This window comes from Pyxicephalus adspersus, chromosome 4, assembly GCF_032062135.1.
Source record: "Pyxicephalus adspersus chromosome 4, UCB_Pads_2.0, whole genome shotgun sequence".
In the NCBI taxonomy this organism is placed as follows: Eukaryota; Metazoa; Chordata; class Amphibia; order Anura; family Pyxicephalidae; genus Pyxicephalus; species Pyxicephalus adspersus.
Window position 1 is genome coordinate 31,031,790 of NC_092861.1, and position 21,984 is coordinate 31,053,773.

Genomic DNA, 21,984 nt, shown 5'->3' on the forward strand with positions numbered 1-21,984 from the left:
CACAAATACTTCTGCGGTTTGTTTTTACTTAAAAAGAGATAAAAAATCAAATCACATTGGCTCAGTCTGTTTATCTTTTTCCCCATTTCACAGTTTTAATGAGTTACTTACTAACCTTATCATCCTTTTTTTAGTGGGATGCAACTGATGGCCACCAGTAGATGGCAATTTGTCCTCATGTAAGGTGTTACAAACTCAGGTGACAAGTTTGTTATACACTTTACATGAGGACACCTGCCATTTGGTGGTCTGAGTATAAACTGAGATCCTTGTTCTAATGGAATTTAAGTTAAAAACAAATCTTGGTTTATATTAGAGCATATATGGTACCTGTTGAATAGAGAGTCTACAATTGTAGCCCTTAAATTTATTTCATGACAAGCCTACTTGAAAATAAATTAAAAAAAAGAAGAAAAAAGAAATGCATTGGTGGAAAATAACATTTGCTTTAAATTATCCATATATACTTAATGTTACAGGCAATTTGTGGACAACATACCTTTTGAATCCTACTTTCCTGAGAGTTCCTGAAGTAGACAGTGGGTATTCCTAGCTCCGATGCTGCAATCCACTGTAATGTTGTGCACAACTCAGAGTCAAAACTATCTGAATCCAGATCAATGTTTAAAACTGAGACCTCCTGGTGGCAGCTGACCGTGCCCACTGATAATCCAGATGTACATTCTGCAACCATAGATAAAATAGCTCATTATTAAATGTATAACTCTGCTCTCCCCATTCTCTTATAAACACCATGTAGTTTACTGACATCATTTTCAATGCAATGACAACTGAACCCCATCCATTTCTCTTACTTTTTATAGGTGTGAACATCCAGATTTAATTGTACAGAGCTTTTGAACATTTTTGGGATTTAGAGTTTGTTAGGTTAGGTCAAAATCACCAAAAATTCTGAAAAAAAATTAGATTTCTTTAAAAAAGATGGGGTTTATTACAATGGTATTATGCATGGAATTGACACTGCTTTGCAGTTGTAGGTCATTCTATGTACTGAAATTTCTTTCAGATTTGCTACAACTATCAAGCTGTATGGAGATTTCAAGCAGGTATCATTACACACTGTTGTTTGATGTCATATATGTAGCATGCAGTACAGATATCCTTTACTTAGAGAAGTGATCCTAGGTACATGAAATAGGAACCAGCAGGGTACCACCCGTGTAATGGTATTGGATTAGAAGAGAACATTTTAAAGGCAAACCGTGTCCTGAGAGTTATATGAATTGCAAATCATCAAAGTATAGCGCTCTATTAAAATTCATAATGCGCTTTTCACCAATTTTTTGGTTCCACACTTCAAGCCAAGTTGCTCGATCAACAGCTTCATTTATGCAGTAACTTCTCATAAAAGAAAATTCAATTCTGAATTTAACTCTGCATTTTCCTATTATGTAGGAGCACCTATTAGTGTGAGCTTTCCTTCCTAACACAATTTTAAGTTTAGAGTGAACAGAGCAATGGTGTGAACAATACAATACTATAGTACCATACATTTTACTATTGATCAGTAAGATTCCCTTTTTACTGCAATGTGGTATTTTTTCCTATTTATGCTCCTGATACATTTATTTCTTTATGCCACAAAATGGAGAAGGATTACACCAGCTTTTATTTGCTGCTTTTTTTTCCAATTTATCAAATGATGGTTTATTAAATCTAGCTTTAGTCCAAAATCCATTTTAAAATGTATTATGGATGATAAATTAATAATTTGCATAATGCAATACAGGCTGGAAATCTAAATCACAGAATGTGGCACCATCATTCCCCCAATGAATGGTAACAACAGTACTGTATTCTAAGTAGCAGGAAAAGTAACTAGGGAAGCAACTATTTTATTCAAAGCATCATCGTTATTTGGAGTGGATTTCATTTAATACATAATCCACTTAAACCAAAAAATATCTTCTATTTTAATCTGAAATATGTCAGGGTTTTTGCATTCACCAGAAGTCATGTTTGCCGGTCCTTGAAATTCTCTATGGAAAACATCGAACATGGTAATGTTAGACCAGAGATCAAGTCACTGCAAAAACTCTCCAGAGACAAAATCACTAGGAGACCTTGTTCCTTTTCCTATGGAGTTTCCATGCGGGGGGGGGGGGGGGGGGTTAGTTGAATTAAGCGCTTTGTTCCTCTACCATTGAAAAGTGTGATCATCAGCAGAATAATTATTATCTGACAACCTTAGGAATTTGTGCTAGTAAAATTTCTTACCATCTGGATTTTCATGTAGATCTTTGGTGACAGTCTTCTCTTCTGGTTTTCTTGGGGAAAAAAAAAGAGAATGATTTTATCAAGTTATTTTATTGTTTAACTGTATTTTTCATTGAAATAACAGTAGGAAACAAATGTAAAACATAAAAGAAACACATAAAAGCACCAATAACCGAAACATTGCAGCAAAATACAAAGTTAACATCCACAAAAGCATCAAACCAATTATAAGTCCTCCCCTGGGAAGCAAGAACATGAAATGCTGACCAGTAAAATAAAATCTAGCATAGGAATAAAAGCAACGTTAGATACCAATGGTATTAGGGCAATTTAGATTAGCCAGCTGCCATTAAAACGATCTCCAGAAACAAGTCTTTATTTATTACATTAGCTGTGGGATTTATTGAACTTAGACCAACCTAAAAGAGGCAAATTAGTACAAATGTATAAATAGAATTGGGTATAACCTAGAGGCAGTATTTAAATGGCACTTAATGGGGATTTATGTACCCCAATTACCAATATCTTCAAGCTTACAATCAAAGTATGCAGACTTCAATCAACCTAGATTATCAACTCAAAATATAATTCAACTCACTTTTGCATACAAAACTATCACGTTATATTTACTGTACCGGCTCAGCAAATTTTAGAGTAATATTGTCCACACACAATGTGATATGTGAAAACCCTTAATACTCACAAACAAGAAGTCCTCAGTGGTATACTATAACCAGTAAGTGCTTTATTCAAATCCCAACAAAGGTAAAGAACATGACAATGCCTTGACGCATTTTGGGCGACCAGTACTTAGTCATAAAGCTTGAACCAGTGATGATTCCTTGTTTGTATTTTTTTTCATGGGAAGTAAGTTCCGAAGAGCTGGTTGCATTGCCTACATGGTACAGTGAGGGTGGCTGTGTTTCCCAGCAGCAGGATTGTGTATGTGCATAGTGTGAAACACCTGCCAATGATTCATCATTTGTGATAATTGGATGTCAGGTGGGATACAGAGTGAATTACTTAGATTGTGTGATATCTTATACTGAATACTAACAAAACATGAACAATGTTCTTTTGCTTCAGTATAGTGTTCAGTGAATACACTTATATAACCATTGAGTCATCTCAATTATTCAATTATGTACAGATAACATAAGTTACATATTTTTTTTTCACTTGATTGGATGAACTGAAATCTTTGCTCATTTAATTGTGTGAAAATTCTCAAAATCTTTAATAAATCTGCTTCAATAAACGGTTTTATCGGACTGCTTTCCATGTCATTACACTGGGTAACAATTTTTTTGTTGACTTCAATTTTTAAGCTTATTTATACTAAAATAGGTATGCTGATTCTGAAAGTGCAGTTAGTTTTCTTCTATCACGTCAGGTATTTTATCCACTGCTGCTCATTTACACGCAAGACACTGTGGTCAGAGGTTGTGCGCTGCTCTACATAGTGAATAAGCAAAGTTTATTTTTTCACTTACACACATATTTCCTTTCTTTCAGATCATGTCTGGCTCTGCTGTTTCTCATCATAAGTGCCTAAACAACCCGGATTTGTTATATCTGTGGCAGTTTCACCATTCCCAGTCAAAGGGCGAACATCAGCACGTTTGTACAGCAAGCCTATTTGGCATATTTCAAAGGTAAACTTGGTGATCAAGATAAGTCTTGGCCCCTTATAAGGTGTGCAAACAGTGTGTGGAGGGTTTATGGATGTGGACAAAGGGAACACGTGATAAGATGCCATTTGGTATACCTATGGTTTGGCGAGAGCCAGGAGATCATTTCAGTGACTGGTACTTTTGTATAGTGAAAACTTCAGGATATAACAAGAAAAATAAATGTAACATAGAGTATCCTAGTCTACCATCGGCTATACGTCCACTGGCTCATTCCGATTAAATCCCAGCGCGGTTTTCCGTACACTACCCTCTCTTGAAGAACATGATTATGGTGATGAACTAGGTGACAACAATGATGAAGAGTTTGAAATTAAAGAGGACTTTGTTTGTAAGGGATTTGATCAGCATGAGTTGAGTGATTTGACACGTGATTTGGGACTATTGAAGAAGGCTTCAGAACTCCTAGCACCAAGACTGCGTGAGAAAAAGGAACAAAGGTATCGTACTTTAGAACCAGAGAAATTGCATTTCTGCAGTACTTTAGAACTGACAGTGGCTTTGTGTATTGTCATAACATACCTGGTTTAATGGAGGAATTGTGAATTCCAATCTATAACTCAACTGAATGACTCGACTATTCATCGATAGCTCAAAGAGGAGCTTAAAGTGTGTCCTCCTTCACAATGGCAATATATTTGGGTCAGTCCCAATTGGACATTCAGTTTCTCTTCGTGAAGAATATGCAAACATAAAGAGAGTCATTGAGTTCTTGCAATATCACTAACACAATTGGGTCATCTGTGTTGACCTTAAAATAGTATGCTTCCTTCTTGGTCAGCAATGCGGATACACCAAGTATCCCTGTTATCTGTGCATGTGGGACAGCGAGGCTCATGAGAAGCATTGGCTGGAAATGAATTGGCCTCCAAGATCTGCCCTAAAACCAGGTGATCCAAACATTCTACATGAGCCATGTTGATAGAAAGAATATTATATTCCCAACTCTGCACATGAAACTGGGTCTGATAAAGCAGTTCATTAAAGCTTTGCCAACTGAAGGAGAATGTTTCAAGTACCTCACTTTGGCATTTCCTAGCCTGTCATTTGAGAAAATAAAGGCTGGTGTGTTTGATGGTCCACAGATTCGGCAGCTCATCAAAGATGAACATTTCATCTTTGAAGTCAAAAAGAATGCTTTGTTATCATTTGAAGCCATTGTCAGGGACTTTCTTGGAAACACACAAGCAAATAATTACACAGAAATTATCCAGAAACTTTTGGAGAGCTACAAATTGCTTGGTTGCAATATGAGCATCAAGGTGCATTTTCTGCATAGCCATCTTTCTAACTTCCCAGAAAACCTTGTTGCAGTCAGTGATGAGCAAGGTGAAGGATTCCACCAAGATCTGAAGGTCATGGAAGGACGGCATCAGGGTAGATGAGATGTTTATATGATGGCTGACTATTGTTGGGGCATCCGGCGGGATTGTCCTAACACTGAACACTCCAGGAAAGGCTATAAGCGTAAAGTTTTACCTTTTACCCACTTACCCGATTAATTTTTAAACGTTTTACTGTAAAAAATGTCATAGAGTAGCAATAAATGCATTTATGAACAAAAGAAATTTAAATAAACAATACATTTAAGTTATTATTTCATTAATGTAAAATTTGTATGTTTTTTGACAAAAATGGAGGGTTCCCCTATATCGTAAAAACTGGATGTGATAGCAAAAAACTGGGGTCATTTCTGGATTCACCACCCAAAAATTAGTAAAAAACAAGTGTAAGATATAACTCAACAAAAAATGTTCCCCAGTTTTATTAGTGCACATCAACAAGCAATGCACAGATTAAACTTCTTTAATGTTCCCTACTGTAAACCAACACTCATCCACCTCTAAAGTCCTATTTTGTACAGGCTCTTGTCTGTATTTTGGTTTAAGGACACTTTATGCAGCATCTCCGGGAAGTCATTACCCTTACAAACTAATGAAGAATGTTTGTGGCTTAATCCCATTTCTGATAGCTAGTTGTTCTTTTTACCATTTTTTATTGTGATGCATCGCAATTGTCCTCAGATACTGTACAGGCCGCCACCAGAGACCAAACCACCAAGGACACAACAGGATAACACTTATGAAAAAGTAACTGACGTTAAGAGCATTTAAACAAACAAGTGGTCAATAAATGGTAACTATATTCATTACCTAGATGGGTATATGCATCTAGGTAATAAATTGGTAAGTACTAGTGGCACTAAATGCAAAAGCCCACAAAATGCAAATAAAACCAAATAAAAAAAACTTCATAGGGAATGAATCACAAAGTTATACATATGTAAAAATAAAGTCCAAAGTGGTATCACTGAATATGGAGAATTGAACATGGAAAAAGGTAAAGGATCTGTTTTTTTTCAATGTCAGGATGGCAGCATGAAACTGTTACCATGATGACAATACTCTACATGTGATCTTGACCAGTTTGTGCTATATTCCAGAATGACTGTGCTAGCATTTCTGGTTTGCCAGTAAGTTTTAGACACAAGTATCTGCTGGTGTCAGAAAGATATATTTTTATCAGTGGATGCCAGGATAACCACGTGACTATCTAGGTATCCTACTTAATGTGCAAAAAAAGGGAAAGTAGGGCCTACATTTCTTACAAAAGTAGCAAATCATGATAGCATAAAGTTGCTTTCTGGCGATATATGAAACCCGTACAAGTGCATAGGCTTGTGTTCAGTGACATTCCGTCTTTGCCCCAATATATATGCCAGAAATTACACAGTAAAACAATACTGTTAAGAATTAAACGTACTTAAGTTGTACTCACATTTCAGGAATAATTTCAGGTGAAATAACTTCTAGAAAGGCATCCAGGTCCACAGCACCTACACTGCTTGTTGTACTGCAGTTGCCATTGCTGTTGAAATAGTGTAGAATTACATTTTTACCAATCAATGTTAAACATAGTAGACTTTAAACTGCTGCCTGCTGAGAAAAATTGGGACCTATTATCACTAAAGAAGTTTAAATAAAAAGTTATTTCAACAATAATAGGCTAATAAAAAAACTAATGTATTTATTAAATACATAATAAATAAATAATATTTTATTCGAACTTCAACTCACAGGACTGCATATAAAATGTACATTCAGTGGTTTCTCTGGTAGATATGGATAGTGCTCTATAGGATAGGTACACTTTTAACATTCTCTCGTGATCCCTGTGCTTATATGCACAACACACAAAGCCAGTACCTGGTAGATCGTTCACTCAGCTGAAGGAAACTACTGGTGTCCTCTGGGTTTTCCTCCTCGTTAACAAGTTGTGACCAGCTACCTGTACTGTCCTCACTGCTACTCAGGGGAGTGGGGAGCGCAGGTCTTGGTTTCACCTCTGGAAAGGCTTCACAGCCCTGCAAGCTTTTTGATCGGGATATTCTGTGAGGGACAAAAAAAAAAAAAACCATCAAAACCAGCCATATGTACAAACTTTAACTATTCCAGTTATGATAATTGCATATGGCACTTTATATGAGCTTATAATGTGTCTTATACGACCTTTTAATATGTTTTAACTAAATAAGTCTATGGGGAAATAAATGTGAGATATGCACCAGGTACTTATTTATTATTGTTATATGCAACTTTCTGTCCTCAACATCCTCAAGTTTAGTAAATTACTGTCAGAGAAAGAAACCGATCAATTTCTAATCAATCCAAAAAGTATCCATTATATGCTTTACAAGCTTTTTGAGCTGTTCTCCAGCTGTTGCAGACATAAAACCAAGTCAAATACCCGCTTAGCCTGCTGAGTAGTACGTGCTGTAGCAATGGATGAGTCAGATGGAGAAACCAATGTGTGCTGCAAGAGAAGCAAATACAAACCTAGTTGGGCATTGGCTGTGTAGTACTATGTGTTGGTATTCAAGACATGGGTATAGAAAAGTGTCTCGGTGGTGACAAGATAAATGTGTGCTGCCATTGCTGGCATCTTTTAGTCGTCTATTCCCTGGCGGTCATGCTTATTTCACTACAGTGACTTACTGATCAAGCCTGCAAATTCTTAGTCCATATGTGAAATTGTGTATTTTATATTCCCTTTAAGACAGGTTTCTTTTATCTAAGTTCAACTTTTCCCATCATTAACATTTCCCAAACAAGACAAATGTTTTTATGATGTGTATGCAATGCATTACTCTGCCACAGTATGGAAAATAAAGGCAATGCTTTGATTGTATAGTATGCTAGCAGCACAGTTTTACAAAGTGATTACGTTGATTTCCAATATAGGCATCCATTGTGCTTTAATTTACAGGAGCATTGTGAATGAATGTAGAATAATAGCAGGGAAACTTTGCTCTGGTTCCTGGCAGTAATACAAAGCCCAGCAGGCACAAGAAGCAACTCAGACAATGTCGCAGAGAATACAAGTATCTTTATTTTCAAAGGAGCTCTGCATGAATCCAGAAATACATGATCTACATGGACACCCTGGCTTTCTGGAAGAAAGGTTTGTTTAGATGAGAAGACAGGATTTAGAGACATGTTATCTAATGGAAACTGCCTAATGCCATATACTTGTTCTAAAAGATAAAACTGGAACAAAATTGGGCTTATAAGACAAAGTACAAAATGAAGTAAATCATAGGAAACAAATCGAAATCTGATTTCACTGTCCTGAGAATTTCACAATGATATATGTGATTGTCAATGCTTGCTGTGAGTTACCTCTATCATTGATGTTCCCAATGCTTTTTAGAGGGTAACATCACACTAGTAATCCTGTCACCATTAGGGAAGGACAGGATGAAGTTATAGTTATGAAATTCTAGAAATACTCAAGCAAACAAATTTACTTTATATTCCTGTTAATGTCTCCAACCCAAACAAGATGCAAACCTGTATATTACCTCCTGGAGTCATTGAGAATGTACTACCTTAGGGAATGTACCTTCTTCTCTTTTAATTTTCACATTACCTATGTATATGTATTTAAACATACATAGGGGTCAGTAGACGAGCTTTAAATCAAGCCTATTAGTGACCTCTGTAGATGCAAGCACTGTGGATCATTCACATTATTCATTCATCAGAGACATCCAAAGCCATTATGAAACTACTACTAATCAAGTCATTCTCTTAGCAGCTCAGCTCCCCCCCATCAGCAATGACTCAACAGCGTATTAATCTAATTTAGCACAAAGCTGAAACCTGAACAATGCTGATGCTGTAAGCTTCAAAGACAAGTAATTTGCTGTGTTTCTAAAGGACCATTCAGGGCTTGTTCAAATCTCATTATCTGATTGTTAGAATATGTAAAGAAATGAATATGAGATTGTGGTGTGAATGTGTGGAGATAGCATACCTGCATAATAAACAAGTGAAAGGAAGGGCCTCCTGGATCAAAATATTATTGATCAAAGGATGACTGCCGAGCTTCAGCATTGCCAAGACCAGTATTTCTCAACCGGGGTGCTGTGGAACCCTAAAGGTTCCTCCAGAGGTTGCTAGGGGTTCCTTCATCCATGAACAATGTTGTACCTCTCAGGTAAGTTTAACAGACTTCAGTGACTTTTTGACCATTTGTAAGGGTGGCAACCTTCCCACACTGGCATTTTTCCTACTCATCACAACACTAAAATACTGTGAATATAGTAAATATAGCAGGGATTCCCCAAAGACCTGAAAGTTTTTTTTAAGGTGTTTCCCCATGTTAAAAGAGTTGAAAAACACTGTTAGAGATGTTGTCCAGCGATCCCGCAGTATCCAACACTGTTTATTCTGTTCAGCAATACCATTTTTAGCAACAAGGAAAACTAAGATAGCAACACTCCCTGCTTCCCTTTAGTCGTGCAGCCTGATGTATTTTCTTGGCATCCCCAGCTCACTCTGTGAGGCTGTGCACCACTGAAGGGGATTTTAGAGGCAAATTAGTTCCTGACTCAGTCCTGTACAGTCGTTGGCTGGTGGGAATTATAGCGTCTCTGCTCCCAGTCACCAGTGCCTGTTGTAGTGTTAAGCTAGGCTGACTTGCTGCTGGTATGTATTCATCCGATTTACTGTTGCTGACCTTGCCTGTTTCTGACCCTGTGAGTTTATGCTGCCCAGAACTACCCTAACTCTGCTTGTGTCTTGCCCTTTCTCTGGTGGATGGATTACCTGTGAATGACCTGGCTCTGTATTCTGGACTTGGAATATTGGTACTGCTTTTTTTGTTGGCCCCTGGTCCTCTGCCCGCCCATCCCCAGATGCCATCCCTTGCAGATTAAGTCCTGGGGGAAACCGTGTGCTGGGAGAAACAACCAGTCTCCCGAGGCTGAGCAGGGACTTGCTAAAGGTGAAGACTGCCCCATTATTTTGGGGGATTGGTGTCTGGTGAGGTCTGGTGCTGACCAGGGCCTACACTCGCCTTGACTAAAACCAGAGGTACCAATGAGGTATACCACACTACCTAAATGCATAACAACATTTTTTTATTTTTTACTGAAGAGTACTGCAAAGGCAAGGAAAAAAAAGGCAATATTATAGGTTGAGCATATATTGCTTAGGGTGGTAAATAACTGGTAATTTGGAATTGTGGAACTTTGTGTGTGAAGTCACAAAGAAAGCTTATGAGCACACTAACTCCCATGTCAAGACTAAAAAAACATAACTGAAACATAATTGTTTCACCAGATCATTATCAAAGCAAAATAAATTATCACACCAGAATTGACCTTTCTGTATGTACAATCAATGTTTTTTCATGCTGAAATTTCTCATGATGAATTTAACCTCGAGAACACAGAATTGAAGAATTAACATTCCTCATTTACACCTGACATAACTTTTACTGAAAGGCTGTAAATGATCTACAAAGGGAAAGTGATTATTACAACAGTTACTGTATAATTATCTAGCAGTAACAGTACAGAATACAGTTTATATAAATAGCAGCATATATTTTCCATGAATAATAAAGCACATACCAACCTAATGTTTTTGGTGTAGAATGTAAAAGATGACAATAGGCTCACAATCATGGGGGTAAAATGTACATGATAGATACTGTAAATCATGGAGATTAAATTAAAAGTGGATGGAATGAAGTGTGTACATGGAAGCTCTACCTATAGAAAACCTTTTGGGCCAGAAACGTATTATACCAGTGAAAGTCAAAGTTTATCTACAAATGTGCAGACTACAGACTGGCTGGGGCCAGGGTACTAACCGGGGGTCTATGAAAACTTCAGAATATGGAAGATTGTCTAATATAATGATTTAAAAGATTTGCCTATTGGTAAATTACCACAAGACAAACATGGTATATCATTGCATGGGAAGAACTGATATGGTATAATTTCAGATCCAAGTTCTTTACTCTAGATGTAGAAAACTGTCAAACATTAATCACATCATTTTCACAACAAGTTCTAACAATGCAATTTAAGTTTATACTCTAAAATCACATCTCTAGACCAAGCTGCCTCCCATTATAACAACACTTTATCTTTGTCACCCTCCACATTCAAAATCTCCTATTAAATCACATGGTAATTTGCCCCACCCCACAGATATGCTGTGGTGATTTTTTTGAGTCTGTACTCTCCTGTACTCCATGCATCAAGAACATCAAGTCCACTTCCACCCGTGCAACATCGCAAAATATTCTTCTTCCTATCGCCAAACTTCTGGAACAAGTTCCTATTAACTCTCACCTCAACTACTGCAACATTGTCCTCTATGGTATTCCAATAACAAGACTCTCACCTCTACAATCTATCATGGATGCTGCCACTAGACATATCTATCCTTCCTACTATTCCTCAAATTCAAGAATCACATTCTAGCTACTGTACTTTTAACCTAAATCACCCCACAGCTCTTGTCTCAGTTTATTTTGATCTGTGTCCTAATCTATTACTAAATACCCACCATTTCATACCCCGCAAAATTGTGTACTATGCTCTACCAGCTCTTGGATTTTAAATTCTTTTGGGCAAGGTCCTTGTCTCCTCCTGTGTCATTGTAGAAGTATGCAGGTTTGTCATTTGCAGCCTCTTTATTGTACAGCACTGCAAAATACACTGGCACTTAAATAGTAACATGCATAAAATGTAATAATAATAAAATAATATATTAGGTTAATATAGGATTCACACTTAAAGCTGACATTGACAAAGATGTCTACTAGTCTTTTTTATTTGCCACATGTACCTTCCATGGGAAATGCTCCTTGCCCCATCTTGTTCGGATTTATGTTCTGAAGGGGAGTTCCCCGGCACATTTTCTTGGTCCTCTCCATCTGTCTCTTCCCTCTGCTCAGCTTCAATTTGTATAAGGGGTACCTCCATAGTACTAAGCGAAGAGCCTAACTTGCGGATACATGAACTTTTGTTGACTAAGGTTTCTTGATTGTCTGTAAATTTGCATTGGTTTTGTGAAACAGACTTACTATTAAAGCTTCCTTTATTTGTGCTTTCAAGTGAATCCTGGTGTGAAACATTGAGAGATTTTCCACTTTGAACAATGTCCACAGCCAGCTTGTTAGCAAAATTGTCCACATGTGCTGGTAGTGTTTCATCTATACTTTCGGTTCTGTCTGCTATTATTTTATTTTTGCGCATTAATGCCTCAATAGAGTTGGACCAGGTCTCGTGGATTAACATGTCTGTTGCCTGGTCAGTGTGGCACCTTTGGTATAAACAGGAGTCTGACTTGCAGAGATTTGTGGAAGATATGGCATTTACAGACTGAATGTTGAGAAAATCCCGAGAAGCGCTCCTTGCAAACCCATCCAATGAGTTTGCTTTAACTGGAGTATTTACAGTTAAACGTGCACTAGATGACCTATTACAAGGCATGGATGACTGGCGGAAACAGAAGGGTGTGCGAGGTGATGGAGGCATCAGATTGTTTGTCCATTCTGCTGTATTTCTGCTGGAATAATTGTCTTTGTTTTCCTTGTCTATCTCTTTTAGCATGTAACGATAGAACTCCTCAGTAATGCTCTCTGTGCTGGACTGTTTAGAAAGACAGGTAGGTCTCACATTCAAGTGGCTGTTCCTCCTGGAAAGCTGCTGCAAAGCTGAATTCAGAATGCTACTTGCATTCTTTCCAGCATAATAGTCCAATAATAGCTCAAATTCTCTTCCTTCATTTTCCATTTGGTTTACCATAAACCTAGAAAATTCATCTGTTATACTTTCGCAGCTAGACTGTTTGGATACTGAGCTTGTCCGGCTGAATGGCTGTCCTAATGTATTGCCAGGGCCAAGTGTGTTGAGAAGACTTTTGGTATCTAAATCCTCCTCCGGGATACTCTCATAGCTGGATGCTTTACCTCGGTTCCACCTTTCACAATGAAGCCTGTTCCTTGACACATTTTGGCCCTGCCATAATGAATCTGCTAATAATGGTTCTGTTAGATTCATTATTTTTGAAGCTACCTCATTTGCAAAAGCATTGACAGAATCCTGGGCATCTTCCAGGTTGATGGATTCATCTACCACTCGGTTCATGAGTCGCTCTTTAAGTTCTGGGTGTTCATCAGTCTTCTTTTTTATTTCACTGAGGCGTGGTGGTCTATGCCTTCTAACCACTGCTCCAGCTGTTGATGTCTCCTTCTTCCTTTTTACTGTCCTACAAGGAGGCAGCAAGCATTCACTACCTTTTGCCCAAGCACAAAACCATGGTTGTTTCCCATTAGAATTCTCCAAACATATGGCAGCAATTTCAGTGGCCATAGACACAACAGTTTCTGCTAAGTCATCTGCAAACTCTGTTAAGCAGTAATTACTGATTGGATACTTTGCTGAAAGTACAGCCTGAGCAGGGTGCAGTATGTAACTACTACCCAAGGGTGAACTCACAATTATTTCCTTGGATACATTATTCTCATAGTTGATTTTTTCCTGACTTCCTGATTTCATTATTCCATCTATGGATCCCGAATCTGCAGATAGCCTGCATTCATCATCTGAGAGAGTGCCATCACTAACTAAGAAAGCTTTATGTTCGTCATGGTAACGTTTGTACCGTTCCCTTTTCAAACACTGTTTAGAGTAGGATGGTTTAACTTGAGCACCATTACTGTAACTCCTCTCACCGTTCTCCTTTACTTCGTTTTGTTTGAGGGAAACTGGTTCAACTTTTTGCTCTGCACTAAAGCTACGTAATTGTAATGTTTTGCTATCATTCCGTAGAACCAATGGCTTGTGGGCTTTTGGCAAGTCAGACAAGTCATTTTGACTTTCTGTTTGGTCTTGGCCTGCGGATCTTTGTAAAACGGTCTCAACCTTCAAAGGTAAGTCTCCAGTTTGTACTAGATCACTCATTTTATTACAAGTGAAATGCATTATATTATATAGAAGATCAGTAGTAGTTGTTACAAAATCACTTGGAGTTGTGGAGAACTGGTGGCTCTCGGTAACTGGCAGCTTGTGGGTTTCCTTTTCAGCAGAATGTCTCAGTATCATATCAGACAAATTATGAGCAAGGTCATCATTACTAACATCCTCCACATGTATGACTTTGGAAGAACTTATACTGGTCATTATTTTGCTATTCATAGACTCAATAAACTCGCCCACATTCTTGTAGGTGCTTGGACTTGTCAAAACTATAGCTGCTTCTTTAAGAAGAACCTTAGCAATGTTGTCCTTGAACTTTTCTATGCTTGTTCCCAGTGCAATGCTGCAGTGTAGAGCAACAGCTGTTGAAGCATCAGCTGCAACTAGAAGTCCACTGGACGTACTAGGGTAGGAACCTTTCTTTTGATCACCAAGTCCACAAACGGCTACTGCACTTGCCACTCTAGTTAGTTCACACAAAGCAGAAGGCAGTGAAAAATCTGTCCCCACAGTAACATGTGGAAACCCTACAAGTTCTGAAATGCTGTCCTCGGAAATGTCTCTCTCTTGCGAATCCACATTTTTTAACAGATTCACTTTACTTTGTTCTGAAGTCTGGGGACTGGATATTGTACTTATAACTGAGGCTGCACATGCTAAAGCCACTTCTAAAGTACTTTGTGTGGAGCCCGAAGATCCATCCTCATCTGCCCAGTGGTCACAAACATTTGCAGTGTTCTCCTGTTCAGACCAATGTGACTCATCCACCCACTCAGTTGGGCCATCACAACTGTCCGGACTCTGAACTATAACAATTTTTGGAAGGTCATTCCAGGAGCGGACTGCTGCAGGAGATCCTTCCTTGCAGATGACTCCAGACAATAAAGAATCGCCAGCTGATATACTGACAGCAGCTTCCTTAGTAAAAGAGTTGTCAGATTGTGACAGTCTGATAAATGCATCCTGCAGTACACATTCAGCCAAGTTTGTTGCATACTGGCCTGTAGTTGCTGGATCTTCAAAAGACTCAATGCAATGGTCCATATCACAGGCTGCAGTGTGGTGTGTTTTTCTTTCTGCGGGATGCTTGGCCTGCATTACACTTTGGCACAATTCATTAACACATTTCTTTTCAGTATTACACTCTGCTGTCTTTTCAAGGAAAGTGCTGATTAGAGATGGTCGTCTTCCTTCAATACTTCTTCTTGTCTCCACCCCATGAACAATATTAGCAAGATTTTCATCTCTCCTGAGATTTATTCTTCCATTCTTTTTGTTCTGTGGATTTTCATTTCCTTTCCTTTTCACTTTCTTGATCTCATCAGAAAGCTCTGAAATCGAAAGATGAGAAAATTGGGTCAGAACTAGTTCTACTTTGAAGGTTAGTCTATGAAGATTCTACAGTATAGGAGTAAACCATCTCAAGATGAGACTCATGCAGTAAGTATTAATGAGTATGACAAGTGTCAAGCAGAACATTTGGGTAAGGTGTGGCTACAGCCTAGCACAGTAGAACTTCAAAGCAAAAAAATGTTTGATGTCATCATTTGATCCCACATTCATGAGACATTTGATTTAAGACTCATCAATAATATAACACTGGAATTTACATATAGAAAGGCAAAATCAACCATAGTTTTTGGGAAAGGTTTAGAAATAAACATATCTGGCAATGGATTAAATCAGAAGCAAAGCCAAAGTAATAGTACATTGAACTTCATCCAAAGGCACAAAAGTAACCAGTATGTTTTATGTACAGTGAAATCTATTCTGAAGTATACTGACAGAAATATGTACCCCCTGTGAACTGTATATGTTCAAAATCTAATGTAAAGGAAATTGGGAACAGAGCTTGAAAAGTAAGCTTTACCTAGTGGGGCCCTCATGCAATAACACCTCTATACACTGCAAAATATTTATCTAAAATGAGATTTGTATAAACACATTTACCACACTTTATGCTTTAGTTTGATCAACCTCAGGTCAGGAGTCAGGATGAATGTATATGCTATGTAACTATATCAATATCAAAAAGTACACTTATTCTTATTTCCTTTCATTACAACAAATCATTAATAAATGTTATTCCAAAATTTTTGCTTGCATTTTGGAAGGAAAATTTCCAGTATTTGCCTAAGCATTCTTAAATATGGTTATCCTCAGTACACAAGTTGTGAAACATGGTACAGGAGAGTACAGGCTAAAAACGTGGCTAATATTAGGAACAGCGTAGTAAAATATGATAGTCAGATACCCCGATGTAGCATGTACAGGAATCAATGTAAAATTGTAGTAGGTGTATACCTTTCTTTGCAATGGACACATTTAGGCTGATACATTTTTGAAGTTAGGGCTACCTTAATCTTAGGGCTACCTTTTTGAACATTTAAGTTAGTTGTAAAGGTTTATCTACTTGAACAAGTGAGTAACATAAAAGTACACTGATACCATAATGTGTAGAGACTATTCTTGGTATACAAATGTTTTTAAATGAACCAATAAAAGCTGTATTTCAGAATAAAAGAGGCATACTGCTCATGGGTCTATCTTTGGGTCAACTGGCTTTGTAATATTTCTTTTTCCTTTTTAAGTGTATATCATTCACTTAAAATTACGTTGACCTATGCGTTAATGAGTAACACATTTTAAGGATGACTCCAATAATTTAGTTTTCTAGAATCCAAAGCATATCAAGCACCATCATGTACAGTAAAAAAAGGTATACCCACACCATAATATCTTTCAAAACAACCAATACAAATTCAAATAGTTAACAGGCCTCATATATAAAAATTATATTTTGGTTCCGGTTCCGGCGCCTCGCGTGTAGGACGCATGTAGACCCGGCTCCTGCTCACCTCCGGGATCCTGAGATATAAAACCGGCATACAGCATACTCACCCGCCTGCGGCAAGACTTTAACATTCTGTATTTTCATACTCCACATCAGTGAATATTAGGGCTTGTAGGTTAGCATAAGAGCCATTCTTAGATGAAGAAATAGCAATTCCTGTATTTCTCTACTAAAAGGTTTAATTTAAGAAAATTGAGTTGGAGAGCAGAAAAAAGAAAAGTTTTTAAATTACACAAATCCACTACCATGTTTACTGCTGAGATTTGTCATTTTATGTGTTAATATAATTTATTTTGCAAAATAGAAATTTCCTGTTAAAATTAATTGCATATCCTTAATATTTGCAGAGCAGTGATATTTCCTCTATGTCTCATGACAATGATATAGACACTATCACATTATTATGGGCAATATTATATTTCGCATTTCTTCTGATCAAAGATCACTTTTATTGTGCTGTCACTATCAATATATTCAAGGTCTTTTTGACAAAAGCAGAACAGTGCTAAGAAAAGATCACCAGGAAAGTCATGAAGAGTGAGGCAGTTGAGGCAACAGGATTGATTTATACGTGTTAAGTGAGGTACAGGGATTCTGTGTTCACATCAAAGATCCAATCACGTGAATAATTTCTGTATTTGCTCTAATTCCCCTGCAAATGAATTAATGTTTGAAGTGAACATAAGTCCAGTGGGCTCAGCAGCGTTCTCTAACATAAGGTACAGTGCAGTGTTTTGCAAAAACAATCAATGATTTATGAATTCTTAGATTAACCATAACCTATATAGCAATGCCGAGACCCAGTGATGATGATGTCCCTGGTTCTAAAATAATGTATGTAATGAAAATGGAAAGGCTTCTCTAAATGTCATTAGCATGTTGATGAGGGGAGGGGAGGAACCAGATAATGCAGATGACAAGCAGATTAAACTCCAGGTAAAAATCAATAAAAGATCAATAGGCAAATATCGGTTAGAATAGAATAGAAACTGATAACTATGCATCATCCTTAGGGCATTAGAATATAACGTGTTTGAATACCACTCACTAGATCCACATTCACACAGCTCTTGGCCTTTTCAGTGGTTCTAGAAGCTTATATATTCCCAAATATATGCATGTCCAAATACATAAAGTATTTTCTTAATCAAAAACTCAGTTCTGGCCATTGGATGTAGACAGGTGACCACCACTGATGGTAAACTTTCCTAGCAAACTCCTAAAAGTGCAAGTTTTGTTAGTTGCCATGAGTTTCAGGTGATGTTGTCCTCTTGGTACGGGCAGATTATATATTTGTAGGTGAATTGTGCGATAAAGAATTCTTTTTATAACACGATTTCATCTAATCTACCAGAAAAAAACTCACGGACGACTTTTGACTATTTTGCCAAGCCAGATGAATTTTAGACAAATCTTCCAGAGCCAAGTACACGGTTCCATTTTTTGGACCTGTTTGGTTATTTGGGAACAACTTTCTATTTCATGTTATGAGTTCACCTATATTCTTTAGTTATATCGCTGTTTGTTGCATATACTAGATGATTATGCCAAGATAAATGGTTCTATTCTAATTTTGAAACTATACAAAATACCCAATACTTACTTTAGAACTGACCAAGTAAAAAAATGCTTCCATTGGTACTTGTAATGACTTATCCTGCTCCAGGTTCATCCTCTCCTCTCTTTTTCCCATGCCCCATGAATCAAGGTCCAGTCCACCTCTCCCTTGCACTAAAATTGTATCTTACTGCACTTTTTCTTTTCTCCTTACATTCCAATTTCTCCCTTTTAATATTCTTCTCCAGACACCATCTGCTCCACAATCTGTTTCTAGGACTCTTCAACTGCCTCCTTCTATGATTTGATTTTGTTGCACTCCTCCATCAAGATTTCAGGGTGGTGGTTAAAACAGGGCTACCAATATAGATCTTTTGTGAGCAGGATGTCATTCCACTAATCTAAGACTAATAGGAGTCAATGATACATTTTACATAAGAATTTACCTTTAAAAGTAACTAAATTGGACTTCACACATTCCTACTTACCATCCTTGCAATTCTCCCCTTCACTATCCTCTTCCAGCTGTTCAGAAGCTGTCAGGAAATCTTCTTCTATCGATGACACAGAGCAGTTGGTATCATCCTCTGCACGCATTGGTGATGTGTCAGCCTGCAGATGGTTCTCTTGGGCCAGCTCCAGACCCAGCAGAAACTTATTCAGTTCTAAGATGATATAGTTTGAGGGGATCATGTCTGGAGCTCTCTCCCTCTGCAGCAGGCAAACCTCATCCGGACAAAATATCTGTATGAGAATAAAGCAATTTGTGTAATTTATCATACCGTATTCTCTTTCCAATATATACTGTATTTAATGAAAACATTACTGACCAAACAGTTTGTTCCATCTCTAGACCCCTCTCATTCCCAACAGAGAATGCTACTTCACTACCAGGGTAATGTTCTGTTACAGCCCAACCCTGCCTGCATTGTTCTAGCAGGATCTTTGCAGTTTATTAGGTGCAGTAAGTAAACAATTGCCAATGACTGCCAATTTAAGAGGGCACCTACTCCTGATATGATCACTCTGTGCTGTGCATTTTTATAATTTTGTACAAAGTCCTGACCACTAAACTCTGTATGTTATGTTGTACATGAATTGTACTGTAGAATTAGAGGTATGGAGTTACCCAGGAGAGATTGAAAGATAATCAGAAGTGAGGGGCCAACCGGGCTGGTTTGACCATGAACTCAACTTATGTATGGCTGAGGAGGATGAGAGAGCATCTCAGAGGTCTACAAGACATTGGGAAGAGCTGCTGGAGAAAGGGACTTGCAGAAGGGCTCTTGATAAAAATCTATTTGTGCTAGTTTTGGGACTGTTACTGTAAAAGTGTCCCACTCCAGTTCTAACTTGTCTGACATTAGTGTTGAGCTTTAGCCTGAGCTTGGGCCTGGGAATACAGGAAACTGGATATTGATATTTATTTGTGATGACTAATAACAACTGAACTGGGTATTGTAACTAACTGGCACCCTGCATTCTCTATCCCTCCTTCATTCTGCAGAATTTGGAAAAAAAAGACCTAGAGTCTGAAAGATCAATTTAGCTTCACATCCAAATAGAATCCAAGAAAATTCAGCCACTCCTGCGGAGTTCAGTCCCACACATATTCCTGACATCTGCAATGTATATGCTATGTTGCAACTTAATAGATCCAAGTGCTCTACTATATACACTTGAATGTACATTACATAGTCCTGACCACTGTGCATTATATACCCTGATGTATGCACCTCCTGCTGACTGCTGAACTCTATACATTAGGATTGCATGTTTCATTATCCTGACCAAAGCATTCATTGTCTCAATGGCTGCTGATTAACAAGACCCCAGCTGTTTTACACAGGTTCTTAGACTCAGATAAGGCATTGGTGTGCAGAAAAGCATATATAATAGAAAAGTCTATTTTTTACTTTCCCATTCTCCTGAGGTTTATATATTTCTTTAAGACCGTCACTTGGGAACTGTAATTAAGATATATTTTTTGGGTACAAGGTCTTTAGCAATTAAGGTTTGGTTCTATTTAAGCACTGAAGAATTCTTATACCATGGGTCTCAGGGTCTCCTGGGTCATTTATAATCCTAGAAACATTACTGTTTACCACTGACAATAACAGGAAAAGATCACAAAAGCCATTGGCTGTCATGTTTAGAATTGTTTGTGCATGTTTTCCAGGTATCTTTGTTTTTAGGAATCTATGTTTTTTGCACATTATATATAGAAGAGGTAAAATGCGGCATTTTCCTCTATTAAATTGTTAGATCTGAAAATAAGGGCACATTTATATGATGAATGTTTAAAATTGTTATATTTTTTCTGATGTTTCCCCTTATGCTGTGAGAGCTTCATTGTAAATCCTCTAGAGACGTGAATACAATGCGTGGCTTTACTTCTAGATAAATAGCTACCGAATGAAACGTGTCAGTGTTTAACGGAATCTATTTAGAGAATTTGCTTTCCTTTTTACGTGATGGCTCAAAAGCACTGTTGGACGTGGGCTGTAATGGTCTATATCCGGCGTTAGAATATGATAAATTATATTGGGGAATAATAGTAAATTGCAGATTTAAAAAAATAGATTTCACTAGAACAAATCTGGAGAAAGCATTAGATCTTGCTGATGTCCTTTTAACAGAAAAATATGTATGTGAAAATGGATAATGGGATTTACACTTGGAGGAAAGCATTGGAAATCCACATATTTTACTGATTTGCATGGATAGCACTTGCATCAATCTATTCTGTCCTGTATCAGCATTTATTAAATTATCTACAAGATGTACTAGATCGGTTGCTCTTTAAAGATGAATTGACACCCAACCTGCCTGAATAGTTTAAAATTTATTGGTGGGTACGGCAGAGCATAAGGCACCTGGTGCACAGGACTTATTGATGGACACTTAGTGGCTATAGAAGTAGTTAGATATGCTGGTGTTTAAAAGTAAAGACATCTCAAAATAAGAAACTAAGGGTATATGCTTTGTGCTTGTTTTCTTTTGAGTATTTCACTTACCTGGGAATTTTCCGGAGTTGGCCCACATTTTCTATTCGTTAGTCCACTGAGAAGAACAATCTCATCCTCTTTTAGCTCTTGTGATCTTACTGAATTTATCAGCCTTGGTAAATCTGGTGATACTTCATCCAGCTTCTAAAACATAAAAAAAAAAAACAGGTAAGAACCATTACTGATAAAGAATTGAATGAGACAATACTTCCACTAAAATTCTTTAGATCCTTGTCTGTGATATCATGGAAAGGTTTGTGTTGCCTATTAATTCTAAGAGCTAGAGGCCTACAGTTAGAGATCCTACATAAGGCTCAACCATTGCCAAGTTTGTCAATAAAACATTATGAAGGA

At 37.5% G+C, this 21,984-nt stretch overlaps 1 protein-coding gene across 1 annotated transcript in view; it reads right to left on the reverse strand.

Moving 5' to 3' along the window:
* SPHKAP (SPHK1 interactor, AKAP domain containing) overlaps nucleotides 1-21,984 on the reverse strand; it is a 34,014-nt gene that overhangs the window by 6,594 nt on the left and 5,436 nt on the right. The window contains exons 3-9 of the mRNA XM_072410105.1: nucleotides 21,640-21,774; nucleotides 19,111-19,366; nucleotides 12,077-15,542; nucleotides 7,136-7,318; nucleotides 6,708-6,797; nucleotides 2,239-2,288; nucleotides 500-684 (exon numbers count right to left, since the gene is read on the reverse strand). Coding sequence (XP_072266206.1) covers nucleotides 500-684; nucleotides 2,239-2,288; nucleotides 6,708-6,797; nucleotides 7,136-7,318; nucleotides 12,077-15,542; nucleotides 19,111-19,366; nucleotides 21,640-21,774 — 4,365 coding nt within the window. The remainder of the gene's footprint in view (nucleotides 1-499; nucleotides 685-2,238; nucleotides 2,289-6,707; nucleotides 6,798-7,135; nucleotides 7,319-12,076; nucleotides 15,543-19,110; nucleotides 19,367-21,639; nucleotides 21,775-21,984) is intronic.